At 40.3% G+C, this 19,708-nt stretch overlaps 1 protein-coding gene across 4 annotated transcripts in view; it reads left to right on the forward strand.

Annotated features, from left to right (window-relative positions):
• The first annotated feature begins 222 nt into the window (after window positions 1-222).
• The window catches only part of LOC109095267 (cadherin EGF LAG seven-pass G-type receptor 3-like), a 41,878-nt gene continuing 22,392 nt past the window's right edge, over window positions 223-19,708 (forward strand). For 2 of the 4 annotated variants that reach the window (XM_042762324.1, XM_042762322.1), the window contains exons 1-4: window positions 223-5,449; window positions 12,221-12,558; window positions 12,882-13,170; window positions 18,850-19,072. In XM_042762324.1, coding sequence (XP_042618258.1) covers window positions 331-5,449; window positions 12,221-12,558; window positions 12,882-13,170; window positions 18,850-19,072 — 5,969 coding nt within the window. In that variant the 5' untranslated portion in view covers window positions 223-330. The remainder of the gene's footprint in view (window positions 5,450-12,220; window positions 12,559-12,881; window positions 13,171-18,849; window positions 19,073-19,708) is intronic. The other 2 variants (XM_042762321.1, XM_042762323.1) reach the window with 2 other exon arrangements.

Raw genomic sequence — 19,708 nt, forward strand, 5'->3', positions numbered from 1 at the left:
GTACGGTATTAACATATCATTTGAATGAAATGTTTGGATTTATGGAATATTTGTTAAATATAAATTATGTTACATTTCCACGTCCCGTATCTAATAAATGCTATTGCTTTCACTTTGATATTGATAGGTTGTCACATAGTACCTCTCCAGCGGTGGACATGGCGTCATGAGGTGAGTGAAGAAACGGACTTGCGCACACTGGAACGAACCATTCCCGTCTCAGAGAGAGAGAGAGAGAGCGCGCGAGAGAGAGACAGGAGAGAAAGAAATAAGCGAGAGGGGGAGGAGTGAGGGTAGCACCGGGTTCGCTGTGAGCCATGTTGGATGTGAATGAGAGATGCTGTGCTCGTGCCGCTGCTAGCTGGAGCTCTACCAAACACCGAGAATAGATGCGAGCTTCCCGGGATCACCGAGCGACCGGGGAGCACGGCGGAAGGAGTCGGGCGGTGGTGGATGAGCTGGTCACTTAGCCGGCGTTTGGAGAGGGAAAGAGAGACACTTCTGTTCAGAGAGAGGGGAGAAAGGGGGGGAGAGAGAAAGGATTTCACCAGACTAATGGCTGCACTGCTACTGGACTTGGGCTCGCTTTCGCCGCTGTTGTTTCTCCTTCTAAGCTCTTTGTTCACTGTTATCCCGGGGAGTGCATCAGGGCCTTTCTGCCGCTCCCTGTGCACCCACCCAGCCCCCGGAGACGCTCAAATCGCCAGCCTGCCCGACGGAACGGTAACGGGGGCTTTGGCTGGGGGCGATTGCAAGATCCACCCTGCAGGAACGGTACAGTCGCGAGGACGGGAATCGCAATGCTTACGCTACTGTGCAGTGGAACCCCCCTCAGATCCGTTGAGTCGGATTTACAGGAATTATAGTGCATGGATATCAGAACCGGCGGCGCACACCGGACGCTGTCATCACCAGCCTCTTTGGAGTAACGGTGGCAGCGGAGAGAAGGGCGTTGTTTCTCGTGTTCTCGCCTCTTCGGTTCAGTACGGCAAAAAGAGGACTATACAAAGGACTAGAAGGCGCTCGCGGCCACAGTCGCGCCTCGACACGGACAGGATCGTTGCACAAAGCTTGCTGGATAACTGTAGAACCGTGGATAGCAAATCCAGGCCTAACCACTGCCCATGTCACCCAAAACGGGAGTTTCCCGCTGCCAAGACACCAACTCGGCCGTTATTAAAAGCCTATTCTTATTCTAATGTGGTATCGGACGCCAATAAATTGTATAAAGCGACAGCGGACCGTCCCCTTTCAGGCCCCCTGAATGTTATCGATCTCACCAGAGAGGGCTGGAACGGGTCAGGCGTTAGGAATACCCGCGGGTGCTCAGAACCGAGCGCGTGGCAGCTCTCTCTAGGGCTTGGAAGCGAAGCAAGCAGCTGTCTCGAGTCACACCGGATCACAGGTTGTTCTGAAAGGCATCCAGACTGGCACAGCAGTAACTGGCACCGGTTCAACATCTCTCTGAGGCGTTACGCTGTTCGTGGAAGACAAGCAAGAGAAAATACAAACACCGCATCTTCAAATAACAACTCAAAAGTAGAGTTTGTGCATGCAAAGTCTGATCGGAATAGTCCACAAAAGTCTTCTTGTGCACTCAAACGGACTGATGCTCGGGATTTAATGCCACAGGCGGTCTGGGTCAGGACTGGGACTCGTTTTGATGACAGTATTCATTATAATGGATCAACTGGAATCAGCTTTGCTCGGTTGAATATCGGCGATGTACGCAACTCTGGCTCATCTGCAACTGGCTCTCCCAGGGGTCATAATGCAGCACATATCTACCTCTTATTCGAGCTAAACTTTCCTAAACGTTTTCGTGACTCACACATTCACACGTGTGCAGAGCGCGGGAGAGAAGATTCAGCACCTGCTCAGTGGACAGCGCCGGACTCCGCGCATGAGTTCGCTTACTCGAGTCACTATACTGAAAGTTTGTTGCTGATGAATTGGAATAGTAACAATAACAACTGCGCCAAAAATCGTAATAATAACCACCACAACAACAGCAGTCCTGGCGATCAAAATGCAAATGAAACCCAAAATGTTCCTGACAGTGAAGAGAGCGACTTTATAAGAGGGGAAAGTACACGTTATCCTTGCTCCAGTGCGCGTGCAGAGTGTGGCGACTATGACAGCTTAACCGCCGATGGGGGAGCCACGCGGCCGCAATTAAAGTCCAGTAAACGGGTGTCATTACAAGCTGAGGGTGTCAGTCAGCAAGAGGAGCAGCTGGAAGCCGCGACTGATTGCGGTAGGAGGGAGGGACAGATAGAGGGCGGGGTGAAAGGGGAAGGTAAGGGGGAGGGTGACAGTCAGCCTGTAGAGGGAGAAAGGGAGGAAAGCATGGAATGGGTGATTGCAGAAGACACAAAGGAAGAGGCAGTGTTAGAAGAGAAAAAATTACTGAGAGAAAAAGAAAAAGGTCAAGGCAATGACTCTCAGTCAGACAGAGAGAGTGATGAAAACAAAGAGGGAATATGGACTGAACAAAATGAGCTTAAACATGAAAGTGTAGATGGGGTGGAAAACACACAAAAAGATCAGTACACTGCAAAACAAAAAGCAAGAGAGAGCGATGAAGTTCAGAGAGGAGAGGAGCAAGAGTACAACGGCGAACAAACAGGTGTCCCTCCTGTTGGGCGCTCCCGTAGAGCTGCTAATAGGCATCCCCATTTCCCCCAGTATAACTACCAGGTTCAGGTTGCTGAGAACCAGCCTCCTGGTACCTCAGTCATAACTATGACAGCTGAGGACCCTGATGCCGGTGAGGCAGGCAGACTCAGTTACAGCATGGCCCCTTTAATGAACAGCAGGTCCATGGATTACTTCCAAATCGACCCAATTACTGGCCTTCTCACCACCACACATGTTCTGGATCGAGAACACATGGACCTGCACTACTTCCGAGTTACTGCCACAGACCATGGCTCACCACGCCTTTCTGGAACAACTATGGTGACCATCACTGTGGCTGATCGTAATGATCACTCTCCTGTGTTTGAGCAAACAGAGTACCGCGAGACCATTCGCGAGAACGTGGAAGAGGGATATCCTATCCTGCAGCTTCGAGCAACAGATCTCGACTCACCAGCGAATGCTAACATACGCTACAGATTTATTGGAGAAAGTGCAGCTGTTGCACGCTCTGCGTTTGAGATTGATCCACGATCAGGCTTGATCACGACACGAGGTATTGTTGACAGAGAAGCAAATGAACGCTATACATTGTTGGTGGAAGCAAGTGACCAAGGGAGAGAGCCGGGCCCACGGTCTGCTACCGTTAGCGTCCATATCACTGTGTTGGATGAGAACGACAATGTTCCACAGTTCAGTCAAAAGCGGTATGTGGTTGCAGTTAGAGAAGATGTCCGGCCACATTCTGAAATCCTCAGAGTCAGCGCCTCGGACCAGGATAAAGATGGGAATGCTGCTGTGCACTACAACATAATCAGTGGGAACAGCCGAGGGCAGTTTGCGATTGACAGTGTTACTGGAGAAATCCAGGTAGTAGCACCGCTGGACTTTGAGACGGAACGTGAGTACACGCTACGGCTGCGGGCTCAGGACAACGGCCGCCCACCACTCTCCAACAACACTGGAATTGTGAGTGTGCAGGTTACTGATGTCAACGATAATCCACCAATCTTTGTATCCACACCTTTTCAGGCTACAGTGCTGGAGAGCGCTCCTATCGGTCACTCCATTCTCCACATACAAGCTATTGATACAGATAATGGTGACAATGCACGCCTGGAATACCGTTTAACAGGAACTGGCACGGATACACCATTTGTTATCAATGCTGCCACTGGTTGGGTCACGGTGAGCTCAGAACTTGACCGTGAATCAGTAGAGCACTACTTTTTTGGTGTTGAAGCGCGAGATTATGGTGCCCCACCTCTTTCCGCCACAGCTAGTGTTACGATCACAGTAATGGATGTTAATGATAACCGACCAGAATTTCTACAAAAAGAGTATTACGTCCGACTAAATGAAGATGCAGCTGTTGGAACAAGTGTGGTCAGCGTAACCGCAGTTGACCGTGATGTAAATAGTGCCGTCACATATCAAATCACCGGTGGAAACACACGTAATCGTTTTGCCATTAGCACAGCCAGTGGCGCTGGACTTATCACACTGGCGCTGCCTTTGGACTACAAACAGGAGCGCCGCTACGTGTTAACAGTCACTGCCTCTGACAGAACTCTCCACGACACCTGTCAGGTCCACATCAATATCACAGATGCCAACACACACCGTCCTGTATTCCAGAGCGCTCATTATTCAGTAAGTGTGAATGAGGACCGGCCTCCTGGCAGCACCGTGGTGGTCATAAGTGCCACAGATGATGATGTTGGAGAAAATGCCCGCATCACTTATTACTTGGAGGATAATATTCCACAATTCCGTATCGATCCTGCAAGTGGAGCGATCACACTTCAAGCAGAACTAGACTACGAAGACCAAATGACTTACACGCTTGCCATCACTGCTCGCGACAATGGAATCCCTCAGAAATCTGACACCACTTATGTGGAGGTCAATGTTAATGATGTAAATGACAATGCACCTCAGTTCCTGAGCCCCAGATATCAGGGTGGAGTCAGTGAGGATGCTCCTCCTTTCACTAGTGTCCTGCAGATCTCTGCTACTGACCGTGATGCTCATGCCAATGGCCGTGTCCAGTATACGTTCCAGAATGGAGAGGACGGTGATGGTGATTTCACAATAGAACCAACCTCAGGAATAGTCCGGACCGTCAGGAGACTTGACCGTGAAAGTGTTCCCTTCTATGAGCTGACTGCATTTGCTGTGGATCGCGGTGTTCCGCCTCAGCGTACACCTGTACATATTCAAGTCAGTGTCATGGATGTCAATGACAATGCTCCAGTCTTTCCTGCTGATGATTTTGAGGTTCTAGTGAAGGAGAATAGTGCCGTTGGGTCTGTCGTAGCTCAAATTACAGCGACTGATCCAGATGAGGGCTCAAATGCTCAGATTATGTATCAGATTGTGGAAGGAAATATTCCAGAAATCTTCCAAATGGACATTTTCTCAGGAGAACTCACTTCTTTAATTGACCTTGACTATGAAACACGGAATGAGTATGTTATCGTTGTCCAGGCCACATCAGCTCCGCTAGTCAGTCGTGCCACAGTGCGCATACGACTGGTTGACCAGAATGATAATGGGCCCCAAATGCAAGACTTTCAAATCATCTTTAACAACTTTGTATCCAATCGATCCAACACCTTCCCAAGTGGAGTTATTGGACGAGTTCCAGCCCATGACCCAGATGTTTCGGATCATCTCTACTACACTATAGACCGTGGGAATGAGCTGCATCTGCTGCTGTTGAACCACACAAGTGGGGAGATCCGCCTCAGCCGGAAACTGGACAACAACCGACCACTGGTGGCCCCGATGCTCGTCACCGTCACTGGTAAGCCCAAGAGGGGGAGGAAAAATGTGAGGGAGAGGGGGAGGAAGGGAGGAAGAAATGGGGAAATGAGGCAAGGGCTATTAAGGTCATAAGGATGAAATCAAATCAGGTCAAATTGGTTTTGCTAACTCTTTTCTGCAGTGCTCTATTATGAAATATTGCTGAAGGCAATGTGTCAGTGTGGAAAGTCTATGTTAGAGGAAAAATAAAAAGAATAGAAGATATCTTCAGAGAAAGCTGACCTTTGACTTGCATTTTTCTCTGTAAAGACATTTAGCGATCAATGTAAATTACTTTATGCTGGAATGATTTCTACTGGCATTAGCAAATACTGTAACAGGAATCTCAGTGGTAGCATGAAAGAGTGTAAGTGCTGAGGAGAGCATTGTTCGGCCACAATGGCTGTTGTTGTTGATGGCATTGCTGGGCAGTGTAGATAATTGTGGCTTTTAAAAGGTTATAAATGGTGATACAGTCAAGGTGACTAAAATGGTAAATTTAACATGATGTGTAAGGTTTTGTGGCTGTTTTGTGTTTATTGACCACTTAGAAAAAACCCTGCTTGAACAATATTGTTGATTTTGTTCTGTGTTTTTACCTTATCTGGCAGTTTGTGTGTGCATGTGTGTGTAAGGTATATAGGTTGGGGAGTTTGTAAGACTGCAGTGTTAGACAGCTCAGTTACCCTCTGGTAAAATTCACTCTCTCCTCTGAGGAAAGCACACTTCCGTTTCCATCCCCCTTTTGCTCTTCGTTTCTCATTCATTTTTCCTTCTTGCTTTTCTGTCTATCTCTCCTTCCCTCTTTTTCTCTTACAGAACATATTTTTCGGTTGGGTTAAATAGTCTAAATATTTGTTTCTAAATAAGCGGAGTGGCTTTCTTCTGCGTTGTACAATTTAATTAGAGTTTTGATGTCCGGAGGGAAATGGAAGGTTAAGTTGAAGGAATTTCCTATTAAATAATTCCTTTGTATTCCGCTTCACACAGAGAAACAGCAGTTACAGTTTTCTAATGAGCGCAGCTCATTGTCTGTAAGATGAGATGACATAGTTTGAAAATCAGTGTCACTTTTATCTTGTTATTTCCAAGCAAGGCAGATGTGCTTACATTTATGTGATTAGTTTACTCTGCTATTCCCTTAACAACGTAATATACAAAATGCACATTTGAAGTGTAGCCAAAATCGTATTGGTCTCAGAGATAATGCATGCTTACCAAAATGAAAGTGTGTGTATGGTAAATGTAGTTTAAAAGAGGATTACAGGCCTCTTATCTTGCATGCTAACGCACTCTCTCTCTCTCTCTCTGTCTCTCTCTCTGTCTCTCTCTCTCTGTATCTCTCTCTCTCTCTCTCTCTCTCTCTCTTTGTGTGTGTGTTCTACTTTACTTTGAGTGTAATAGGACGTCCTTAGGGGTAGCCTGGCTTTGGAAATAACGGAGCACAGTAAACAGCTGTCAAACCAGTGCCCAAGATTGTGTGTGTGTGTGTGTGTGCTTGGTTAATCAGATGGTTTAATATTTGTTCATGCAGGCATCTACAGTGTTTATGCCTACATCTGGGTCTGTTTGTGTCTTTATACACATGTGTTTGTGCATGTGTGTGTGTGTGTAAGTGCCTTTAGTTGAGTGCCTCTTGGCTGATGGGGGTAGAAATATATTTCCAGGTGACGAATTTCAGCTATGAAGGGCAAACATCTATTCACTATTTTTTTGTGTGTGCAAAAACACACAAATGGAGGCCCTTGAGACCTGGGGTCTGTTTTGGTCATGCTAGATTTGTAATTTCAATGTTTAAAAGCATGTCAAATATGCGAGCTGCTGTTGTGAGAATTTGTGAGCATGTGCATGAATCAGGTTTGTTGTGTCTGGTAGTGAAACCTGAAAAACCCATACTGTAGGGACCTCTGAGATCTATTTGTTTATTTCATGTTTTTGTGAGCTGGTAAAAGCTATTTGCATGTTTTCCTGCGACCCCAGATAGAATTGCACCAAACACACATGCACAGTCACACTGTGTTTTATTCTAATGATTCCCTGTGCAAAACAAGACTAAAATAAAGTTCACTTTAGAGTGGGTAAGTGAGCTGGATTATAAAATATTAAAAGGGTCTGAGAGAGGAATAGAGGGAGATACACTAAAAAAAGAAGAAAAGATGGGTTTAAGGAATGTGTAGAGGAAGAAAAAGAAGAAAACAGTTTGAGAAAGAGAAGATAAAACACTCAAGTGGAAAAGAGAAACAGAGGGAGGTGAATGACAGACGAGTGATTGAACAGGAGGAATAGAAAGAGGAAAAACTCGCTGAGTTCAGGTCTTGGCTTTGAATGGCTCAAAGGAAAATTATTTCAGATGAAAGAAATGGAAAATTGCCCTTTTTGAAACCTACCATACAGCTCTTAATGTGCTTTTTAGTAAAAGACTGTGTGTGTGTGTGTGTGTGTGTGTGTGTGTGTGTGTGTGTGTGTGTGTGTGTGTGTGTGTGTGCGTGTCTGCAATAGTTCTGTTTGTATTTGTGCCTGTACTTACAAATTGTCTTCATAACTAGTGTTTTGATCTTGTTTTCTAGTAAAATATTGAAACATCCTTATTAACGAGGCAGTTGTACTTGAAGGTTAATTTTTTTACGAAAATAATATATTAGAAAATTCTATTTCATTTGTCATTGTGTTTTCATTTTCTTTCCTTTTTTTGTTCTTGTTTTAAGCATAAATTTTACAAAATTTTGATAGATTTATGTCCAAAACATACAAACAAAATAAACTTAATTCAGAATATATTCTCTAAAACCAAATCTTAATATCTTGACTTATCAAATATGTGTATCTTGTTTTAAGGATATTTTGATATTTTATTGATAAACAGGACATTGTGAAAAATTATGCAAATAAAAACATTGTACCCCTTCTGTGGTCATAGTGTCATAAATAAGATGACATATAAGCGTTCAAAGTTTGGGGACAGTAAGATTTTTTTTAAAGAATTTCCTTATGCTCACCTGCATTTATTTGATCAAAAATGTTTTTATTTTAATGTTTAATTTCCAAATTTATTCCTGTGATGTGAATTAGAATTTTTAATAGCCATGACTCCAGTCACATCCTTCTGAAATCATTCTAATATGCTGTTTTGATGGTCAAGAAACATTTATAATATTAACAATGTTAAAAACAGTTAAAATGTTGAACATCTTTTGTAATGTTATAAATATCTTTATTGTCATCCTAATTTTTCATATTCCAGTCCTTCCACTGATTGCTAATGTCAGAAATCACACAAATATTAAATCTCAACAACACACTCTCACACTGGTGATTTGACTTATCCTCTGTGGGAGCCCGAATGTGTTGATTTAATCAGCATGATTAATAATATTTTCCTGCTGTAAGCTACAGTAATCATTTAAATAAATGTTTTGTTTAGTTTTATTTAGATGTTGAGTAACCATAGTGTGTTTCCCCTGTACTAGTTGTGACTGTTTACAGTAATTAAGATCATTTACTTGTCATTTTGCCGTAATTGCAGTTATTTCTCAGGCCTCAGTGATTATTGGAATATGACTGAAAATGATATGCAGGATATTGCTGATTTGCACAATGGGTTTTTTAGTTTATTGGCTGCGTGGTGTGTTAGAGAGAAACAGGGACTGTTATTGTGGGGTCAGTTAGGAGTGACTGCCTTATAATCCTGTAATCAAAAAAGCTGCTACCCCCACACAATTCTCCTGTACCTCTCTTCCCCCCAAAACCACTTTTTCTATCCATCTTTTCCTCATCTCAGTCTTTCCCACAAACACACTTCCCCGGATATCTTGTCTGCTTGATATTACCTTCATCTTTCTGGCATCTATGTAAACACTCCTGCTTCTCTGCCTTCACCCTTCCTCATCTAAGCCCTTTGCTCTTTCTATTACACTCTATTTCTCTCTCTCTCTCTCTCTCTCTCTCTCTCTCTCTCTCTCGCACAGGGTGGCATTTCATCAAAGGAGGATATAATCTCCTTAGACACTGAGACATCCAGTGACATTAAAAACTTCAAGCCGCGCCTGTCGTCCTCTTGTAGACGCTCACACGTTGTGCTTGATTTTATTTCTCCAGCTATAACAGCACAACTTGAGTCAAACACTTCAGCAGTGGAAAACTGTAAATAATTTGAGCTATGACACAACAAGGAGATCTACAGCAAATGTCAAGATTTTCAATGAAAAAGAACTTAGTCATGCATTTGGGGAAAGTCGTTATTTCTGGAATTTTGTTTTGCTACTGTGTAATTTTTTTTTTGTAATTTTTACAACAACAAACACTTGATTAACATTAATTTACTTTAAAAACTATAAATAATTGAACATCATATTCTATGTAAATTTACTATAAAATAGTTTTACATTAAATCTATTGTTTTTGCAAGTAAATACATTTTTAGTAGTTATTTAAATAGTTTTGTTTCTTTTCGTATTTGTTATCAGTACTTTAAAATATTTCATATTAAATTGGATGTTATTTAATTAATGCATTATTTTACTGCTATGTGTTTTACCCTGATGGTGTTTTGTCTTTGTTTGTTCGACTATTATGATGATTATTAGTCCAATTTAATGTGAAATGCAGATTTTGGTAGTTAAAGTATGTAAACAATACATCATGCATGAATATACATTGTCACCATAATTTTTTTTACAGTGAATGGATTAAAATGGCAGGTGTGGTTGGGTCTAAAAGAATGTCTTGTTTCTGTCTGTGTGTGCGTGAGACACAAGTGGGGGATGGATGGTATATTTTATAAGAACTGCTTATCAGTAAGAAAGGCGTGACTTTTAAGGGGATGACATCATGATCTAACGTCTCTCTTCTCCCCTCCCCCATTCATTTTATCTTCTGTGCTTTTATTCTTTCACATCCCTGACTCCTCCTACCAGCCTCCAGCAGCCTCAGCCCTCACCCCATCTCACTCTCCTGCTCACTGTCTGCTGAATCATTTCCTCTTCTGTGTGTAATTTTCTTTCACTCCATTTAAATCGACTTTAGAGTGACTTGCTGCCAAGACTGTATTTATGCACTTTATAGCCAAAACATTTTTAATCTATGCAGGAGAAAATCATTTTCAGAAATGGAAAGGCAACTGTGCAAATGTCATCAGTGTTGTACAAACAGCATGGATATACTGAATAACATGATTCAGAATTGCTTGGACTCAAAGATCTTCAAACAGAAACAGCACTCCTGCATGCTTCAGTGGGCACTTTATTAATGATAATAGTGCAATGGTGTGTATTTTCAAACTCACAGCCCAAAAAGTGGTAAATGGTCCAAAATCAAAGCCAGTGGCTGGAATATTTAAACCCAAACACATATGAATGTATACAGCTGCATGTCAATAGGCTTGCCAAAAACTTGTCTGGGTCAAATTTGATCCTAAAAAGGAAATATTTTACCCTCTCAAAGGAAAAACAAGGCCATTCAGATTTTTATGATACAACATATTTTCCCCAACTCTCATCCTCATAATACAGAACAATGGCAACAATAAAATTTTATTTAAACATAATTTATGCATCATAATAGTATTTGCCTTTAATTTATGTTAATTTAAAAACATTGTATTGTAGCAAATAAAGTACTTAAGGGATAGTCCACCAAAATTTTTTAATTCTGTCACCATTTACTCTCCCCAATGCTGTTCCAAACTTGTATCCATTTCTTTCTTCTGCTGAACACAAAAGATATTTTGAAGAATCTTGGTAACCAAACGGTTTCGGTTTCCCTTGACTTCCATTGTATTTTTTTTAAGTCAATGGGAACTGAAAATGTTTCATTACCAACGTTTTTTAAAGGATCTTAATTTGTGTTCAACAGAAGAAAGAAAGTCATACTGGTTTGGAATGACATGAAGGGGAGTAGATGACGACTAATGATTGGCTATCTATTTAAAGTGCAGTCATATCAGCAAAGTTTTGTAAACAAACACAGTCCATTGCCCACAGTCAGTAGTGTAGTAATGCGCAAAGCACCATTCACAAAGAAGTCACTATCAAACCATGCAGCTTTCAGTTGGTCAATGCAGCAAATTTGTGTGGAAAAACCTGAATCCTATGTAAAATCTGTGTGGGGAAATGTTTTGCTTATACTGAAATTTTGGAAGTTTTTGATTGCATGGATTCCTATTAAAATGACTGAATTTTTCCCGTGAAATTTCACTGTACAGTGGTAAATGTGAACATACCTTTACACTACTAAGCATCTTATGAGAATCACCATTTAGAAATCAAAAAACACAAAATGCTCATAAAGCACAAGGTCTAATCAATAGGTAGTGTGTTTGTTCACAACAATGTCATGAAAAAAGTTTTAAAATCCACTTAATTTTTTATATAAAAAACAAAATGTCTTCCTCCATCTTTTGATTTTGGGGTGAAATGTCACCTGGACATGTTTTCATTAGGTTCACTGACACAATAGCTGCTCAGTTACCGAAACCCTTGAATCTTTACCTGACTCAGTCGCATGTTGAGATGGACCTCTGAAGTAGTACAACTCTCACAGCTACAACATTAAAGTGTTTCAGATTGCATTCGAGTAAAACAGACTGTGTGACTGCAAACTGAAGTGATGTTTTGACTGAGCTGTCAGACATGTTCTTATCACTTAACTTCTAATCTAAAATGATTTGACTAACTGCTTTTACACATACTTTGATACAGGACAAGGCTTGTAGATTTCAAGTTTATTATTGCTCTCTAACTCACTTCATCTTCCTTTGTCTCTGTCTGTTTCTCAGATGGCATTCACAGCATCAGTGCTCAGTGTGTGTTGCGGGTTCTCATCATTACGGAAGAGATGCTTAGCAGCAGCATCACTGTGCGACTCCAGAACATGTCCCAGGAGCACTTCCTGTCCCCGCTGCTCACTCACTTCCTGGAAGGGGTGTCAGCAGTGCTTTCAGTCTCTCCTGATGATGTGTTTGTGTTTAACGTGCAGCCGGATGCAGATGCAGGAAAGGTGCTCAACGTTAGTTTCTCTGCTGCATTGCCAGGAGGGCAGTTTTTCCCATCGGAGGCTCTGGAGGAGCAGCTGTACCTCAACAGACCTAGACTCAACGCCCTCGCACATATGGAGGTAAAACATCTGCCTTGTAAAGATCATTAGATAAGAATATCGAATAGAAATTAATAAAACATTGAAATGCAACACTAAATGACCTTTTTTTTTTTTTTTTTTTTGCCTTGTAAATGACTAAGCTGATAGGTGCATTGAGCCAGCCAATAAATGTTCAGCTGACTTTTAAGACATGGCCCTTTAAAACACAGCTTGGCTAAAATTTGAAATGTGAATTAAATAAAAATGGTCTCCTAGTCCTCCATACTTTTTTATGGTGAGACCACACACGAACGTACAGACACACTCACACTTCTCTAATGCTGTATTTTGTATTCCGGCAGGTTCTCCCTTTTGATGATAACGTGTGTTTACGTGAGCCATGTCAGAACTACATGAAGTGCATCAGTGTTCTCCGCTTCAACAGCTCTGCTCCCTTTATCGTCTCCCCATCCACACTGTTCCGGCCCATCCATCCCATCACAGGGCTGCGCTGCCGCTGCCCTGCTGGATTTACGGGAGATTATTGCGAGATTGAAATTAACCTGTGTTACTCAAACCCCTGCATGAATGGAGGAGTGTGTGCTCGCAGAGAGGGAGGTTACACCTGCATCTGCCGAGAGGATTACACAGGTGAGAGTGTGATTATGTATTTTATTAAGAGATGTGTTATTATGTCTTTCTAGATGATGCAAAGTCTTGCTAGGACTTGCAAATGAACGTCTGGTGCACTTTTCAGTTTATTCAGGCCAAGAATTGCCCACTTGTGGCTGGTTCACACTGCCAAAACAAACAGCAACATTTCAAATGTGTACTAAAGTTGGCTGTTGGATGTACAGTAGAATGATGGAAATAAAAACTGGCATGTTCATCTGATCCAACAAACCCAACAACCCTTGGCATTTGATGTTTCTTGTGTGGTTAGACAGGAAAGCACAGAATATCTTTCAAAGATTTGATGCTAGGAGTTGGACTGGATATAGGCACAGATTCCCAATCCAATTAGATTCGAATTCACAAACTGTATTTCATTCCGAATTTGTTTGGATTCATTTCTGATTAATTTTTTAATGATTCAGTTTTAATGTCAATTTTGTTTGTGTATGAAAACAAAATGATCTCAGCTAATGCTATAAATTATTTAAGGATCCTTCTTGCTTGGTAAATAATTTTTTTTTGTTTTGTCAAACTGTCAAATATAAATAATCTATAAACAAAAACTGCTCTGTGGATACCAACTGTGGACATAAACTTTAATTTGCATTTATTATGAAAAAACAGCAACAAAACAAAATGTAAAAAAAAAAAAAAAACTTTTTTTAACCCCTTATTATTCCTGTAAAATTTGCCCAAAATGCATAAAAAGGCATACCCAAAGTAAATTGCATGCTGTTCCTTAACCTTTTGAAGTATGTGCATGATTTTGGTCTCTTTTGAAAGGTGACACATTTTGAGGTTTGTTCTGTTTAGGACACCTAGGATACCTAGGACACCTTAGAGTGTCACTGTGAGTCTTTCTGGTATTGAATAATAGATCTTTTAACACACGGAAAAAGGGAAAATTCTGCCTACATTTTTTTTTGTAAACAGTTGCCTGCAGATGACTATATCTGGGCGCTATTCGCTGGAAAACACAATGAGATCACAGCATGAAGCCTTGTTGGCGGTCTGACAAAGACACTGATTGTAACTGCTGTGCTGATTGTATCTTAAAATTGTTTGCATAATTTTAATCACAAATGAATCCCAATCATTCGACTCTCAACATTCCAAAGACTTGTGACATGTTTAGTTTTTTTTTCAGTTGTTGTATGTCACAAAGTTAACCCTCTAAAAACATGCATTGTACTGTGGGTGGTACAGTGGAACTCTAAAAGGATAACTATGTATTAAATTATAAAAAATTGAGTGGCATGTGTCAAAAGTCAAAAGATGATCGGCTGCCCCCATGACTGGTCTGCCTAATGACTTTTTTTCTTGTTTACTTGATTGGCAAATGGGTAAAGTAAAACATTTAAGAAAACAACAAAGAAAAGCAGTCAGCACATGGACAAGGAAAAGTAAACGCCAACAAATATGTATTTTGCAGTTTAAACATTATTTATTAATTTATTTTCTATCTACTTAAAAAAAATTATTACATAAACAATAATAATATTTATTACATAAATAATAAAAAATATATATTTATTTCTTATTATGTTTAATAAGAATTTCTTATTTCTTAATTTCTAAATTATCCTTCCCAGTCCTCCATACATTTGGACTGCAAATACAGGTAAAATATATAGACTTAAAATAAATTGTCATGGTGTGAGCAATCGATCTTGGGATTTTTGATTTGTGTTCTGATTCTATATGAAGTTTTAAATGTTTTTTTAAATAGTATGTGTGTTGGCAGTGTGTGTACACAACCACCCTATAATGATAAAAATCCACCCAGTGTTTTTTTTTAATCTATTAAAATCTTTAGCCCTTTCTCAAATTGAGCCGATCTCAGATGGGCCCCTCCCACGATAGTTTGATTGACAGTAGCGTTTCAGCACAGACTGTACTGGCGTCTTAAATTAGTGAGTATAAAGTGAGTATAAAGTTTTTTTTTTTAATGAATCTTTGCAAATTGCCTGTCCTAATAATGTGCTAATTAGCAAGTTTCACGATGAATGCAGCTAAAGTAAACAGTCTCTCAGAGAGGGGCTCAGAAGAGAGGGGCGGGGTCAGCAGAGCTCATTAATATTTAAAGAAAAATACTACAAAACGGCTTGCTCTGAAAAGAGCTGTTTTTGACAGGGTAAAGAAGGTGTTGTTTACACTACCATTGAGAAATTTTAACCAAACTATGTTACAGACTTTTCAGTAAGACCCTAAAGAATCATATCAACTTGTGGAAAATGGGCATCCGATGACCCCTTTAAGACTCAGTATTGAATTCTTTCAAAGGAATATCACAAAAATAGGAAAATCAATATTTCAACCCAGCCCTGACCATGAGCGTCTTCAGTGTTTCCAAATCCAGCAACTAGTTCTTTCAAAAAAGCACATGAAAATTGTGCAGCAGCCTGCCCTGTCAAACGATGCCAGTTTTCTGTGAAATATGCATCAGATGGTCAGTGAAAGAGCTGTGAGCGGTCTGTGGGCGCACCATCTGATGCTAAAAACTAGACGGTGGTGACTGGTGGTACAGCACAACCGCTAACCAGTTTGTTTTTCAGTGTACATGTATGGCCACGAGGGTTAAACTGACTTAAACTCTCAGCAGTGAAGTCAATCTGAAGTTAAATGAGCAACTCTTAAAGTAATACAAACGCTGCAGTATGAGAGAAAGTGAAAGAGAGAAAAAGAAATCCAACGGAAGGAGGAAAGCAGGGACAGATGCAGGATCCCCTGAGGGCCGTACCATGTGTGTGGTGGGGGTTGGGTAGAGAGGGTGGTTTAGCCCAAGAGGAGAAGAATAGCTTTGATGAATTAAACATCATTTGAACGAAGGGGAGAGAATACATTACCAAATAATCTGAGGGGATGGAGTGGATAGGTGCACGGGAGGAGAGTGAAATGGGTAGAGAAAGAGAGGGGAAGAAAGAGGGAGAAGTGCTCTTAATAGTAAGTCAGGAAGTGAACAGCTGGAGAAAAGAGAGAGCGAGAGCGAACACCTGACACAAATATAAAAGGACAAAAGTATCTAGAGACTTAAGATAGAGAGACTAAAGATGGAGAGATATTTGCAGAGAGGGTTTTAAAGCCTTTCCCTGCTGGATTTTAAGTGATTTAGAGTCAGCTGAGAATCAGTGGAGATTTGTGTGTGTGTATTGTGTATTGGAGAACACGTGTGTACCTAAAAGCTCAACTTTTGTCCATGTACAGATAACTGCGCTTGAATGGTCTTGGTGTATATGTAGGTGAATATCTCTGTGTGCCATCACTTGTATTTCGTTGTGGATATGTGAAGACAGTTCTATTTTTCTCGGTTTGTTCTTGGACTTTAGGATGAGAACTTTATACCTTATTGAACACAGAGAAAGTGTTTGAACATGTTATATTTATGTTCAAGTTGTTTGTCTGTGTGTTTCTGGCAGTTCTGGTTGAGGAGTTTACAGAAATTGCTGTACTGTAGGTCTCTGATTGTGTGTCTGATTGTGTGCAGGAGCAGTCAGTGTGAAATGTTTTCTCAGAATTGCTTGTCTTCATGTCAGACAGTCCATATGGTTTAACAAGAGCCAGGGGCATACACTTTGAAAAGGGATTATGAGACATGTTAAATAATAAAACACTCTAAAAGCTGTTTAATTCAATTCAAATGATACATCTTGCAATATCAGAACACTGTTATACAATCAACACCACTACTGACAAGAAACTATGTTATTATGCAGAATATACATACATTCTGACCCCCCCCCCCCCCAAATATTCTTAGATCTATATTAGTTTAAAAGTTTGTCAAGAGAACTATTCAATTTCTAGGGAATGTTGGATTGTTGCTAGCAGTGTTCATTTTGAGAGCAAATATTTATTTAGACTTAAATGCAGTTTAGTGTTAGTCATATTTTAGACATTTGAATTATTTTAGTTTTGTTTTAGTTGGCATAAGATTTTAGTCGACTAAGTCTAATGGGTTTAGTTAAATTGTAATGCTGTAATATCTGTCTTTAGCTCAAGGGAACGTTTGTCAGATTTAATGCTTCTTTAGAATCTTTTAGTAAATTAATTTATCATTAGTTATTTTAGGCATTAGTTATTCCTTAAGAAGACATTCGTTCCTGTTTAAAGATTTATGAATTTTAGTTAGTCAGACAAATTCAGTTGGTATTCAGAGGCCTGTGACCTGCTTATATATTTTTATTTTGGGCACAGCAACTTATTTTATATGGCTTATGAATATTCAGTTTGGTGCTGTCAAGAAGATTGTGTGCTAAAATCCTTTTCCCTTTGCAGGTGATATCTTTGTAAGCTATGAAGAATATGCAAATTACTTTCAGTCTAAGTAGCCAGTAGGGAAAAGGCTGGACTGAGCTTCTCTAAATTCATGAGTCCATGTGTCTTAAGGGTTTTGCTGTGTATTTATGAGTGTGTGTGTGTGTGTGTGTGTGTGTGTGTGTGTGTGTGTGTGTGTGTGTGTACGTGTACCTGCAGCTGGTTTGCAGTGAGCAGTTACTATCTTGTAAACAGTAAGGTTTTTTTTATTTTTTTTTTTTTATTTTTTTTTTGCCTGTGGTGTGTGTCTATCCATTTGTTTGTCCTAAGACATTTTGCTGTATGTGTGCATTCTGTGGTGGGTCAAAGTTTGAAGTGCTTTTAAAGCCAGTATTTTCACGCTCCCATTAAAGGGAGACGGAGATGTCTACATGTGTGTCTGTGCCAGAGGTTTGTACACACATGCACATTAACATGCTTTATTTAAGCATTGCCAGAGGCTCACCAACACAATGCTGAAACATCACAACACCAGAATCTGGCTCACATTTGGCTCAGCATCATAAAGCCTAAGGGCAGGATCTGCTGATGTTTCAAAACCCAAACAACAAGCTGCTTTATGTAGTGTGTGTGTGTGTGTGTGTGTGTGTGTGTGTGTGTGTGTGTGTGTGTTTGTGTGTCTGTTATTGGTCCATTGGGACATTCCCATCTACAGGTTTTTACAGAGCTTCTACACATCGCTAACAAAGTATGGGTGTGCGTAAGATAGACTCCTGCTGATACACTGATGGTACAATTTATAGGAATTTTATCCAAATGTATCTTACAGACTGATAAAATAGTCACAGTCATTAATGTTCAGCTCTTAATATTCTACATAATGCTGTGTAAAATGATTCTTGTATCAAGTAAAAATGGAACTTTGAAAAAAATGGTTACGTGATTTGGTCCTATTCACTCCATATTCCCAGCATGCACTAGGCTAGGGCATGAATAATTTTTAGGTTGCATTTAAGAATGTTTGCCAGTTTGATTTAAATTTTTGTTGATGGTTTTGTTGTCATGTTTAGTAACTTATATTTTTCAACCTATAAAATCATTTGATTGTGGTCTGAATAAAATAATATCTGACTGTGAGCTTGCATTGAGCTTGCAAACTAAATGATTTAAGAAGTATAAGATCAGAAGATTCCATAGATTTCAGTTTCATGCCAACTTTAACAATGTTATTATTTTGTTAGTGTTTTTCTATTATCTTTAAAACGATCAGCACCTAATTTTTGTAGTGCAGAACAATTTTCACAGTTAAACAATATAATGGAGTAAGATTGAATTGAATAAGTGTATATCAGTGTGTGCATGTGTGTATTTTATATTTCCTGTTTTCTTTGTCCGTCTCAGGCGAGCGTTGTGAGTTTGACCGGCGTGGTGGCCAGTGTGTGGCAGGCATTTGTCATAACGGCGGTACATGTCGTGAGCTCTCCGGAGGGGGATTCAGGTGTGAGTGTCCTGCAGGAGGTTATGAGAAGCCATATTGCTCTGTCACCACCAGATCCTTTCCTCCAAAATCATTCATGATGTTCAGGGGCCTCCGTCAACGATTCCACCTCTCCATCTCTCTCTCGTGAGTACACACATGGACACACCTGTCATCTGGTCTTAGGTCATGTCAAGTCCAAAATTTTGACAGAGATGACCAAGATTTTTTCTTTTTAGAGTAGTATGACTTATGATTTAAAGAGTTTTTTTTTCCAGATAGGATAAATTATTTTAAAATAGTAACAATATCAAATATTACCACTCTTTCTCATACTTTTAAATATTATATATGTAAATATCATAAATATATATTTTCTCCCTCGTGATCTGTTTCTTATATTCTCTCCTCTCGCTTTCATACTCTCTCATAAGAAAAGCTCTTTAGCACTATCTTTCTCTTCTTTCATCCTGTTAGTTTTTTTCCTTCCCCTTGTGAGTGCTATTTCTGGTCATGTGTTTGATGCGATTGGTCAGGGTTTGGCTGCTGTGGCACAGAGGTAATATAATGGTCATTTGTTGTAATCTCCAGAGTGGCTAAAACATAGCTATTTTATTTATTAACATGGTCAAATATCAGCACATCCAGAAAGGGCACAACCTTCTCTCATCTCCCTAGACACGCCAGAATATGAAATCCTTCTCTTTCTCTCGGTTAAAGTCTGGCCTCTCTGCACCGAAAGATAACCATTGTGCTATAGTGTGCAATTTAGAGACTGACCAT

Source organism: Cyprinus carpio, chromosome A8 (genome assembly GCF_018340385.1).
Source record: "Cyprinus carpio isolate SPL01 chromosome A8, ASM1834038v1, whole genome shotgun sequence".
Taxonomy (NCBI): Eukaryota; Metazoa; Chordata; class Actinopteri; order Cypriniformes; family Cyprinidae; genus Cyprinus; species Cyprinus carpio.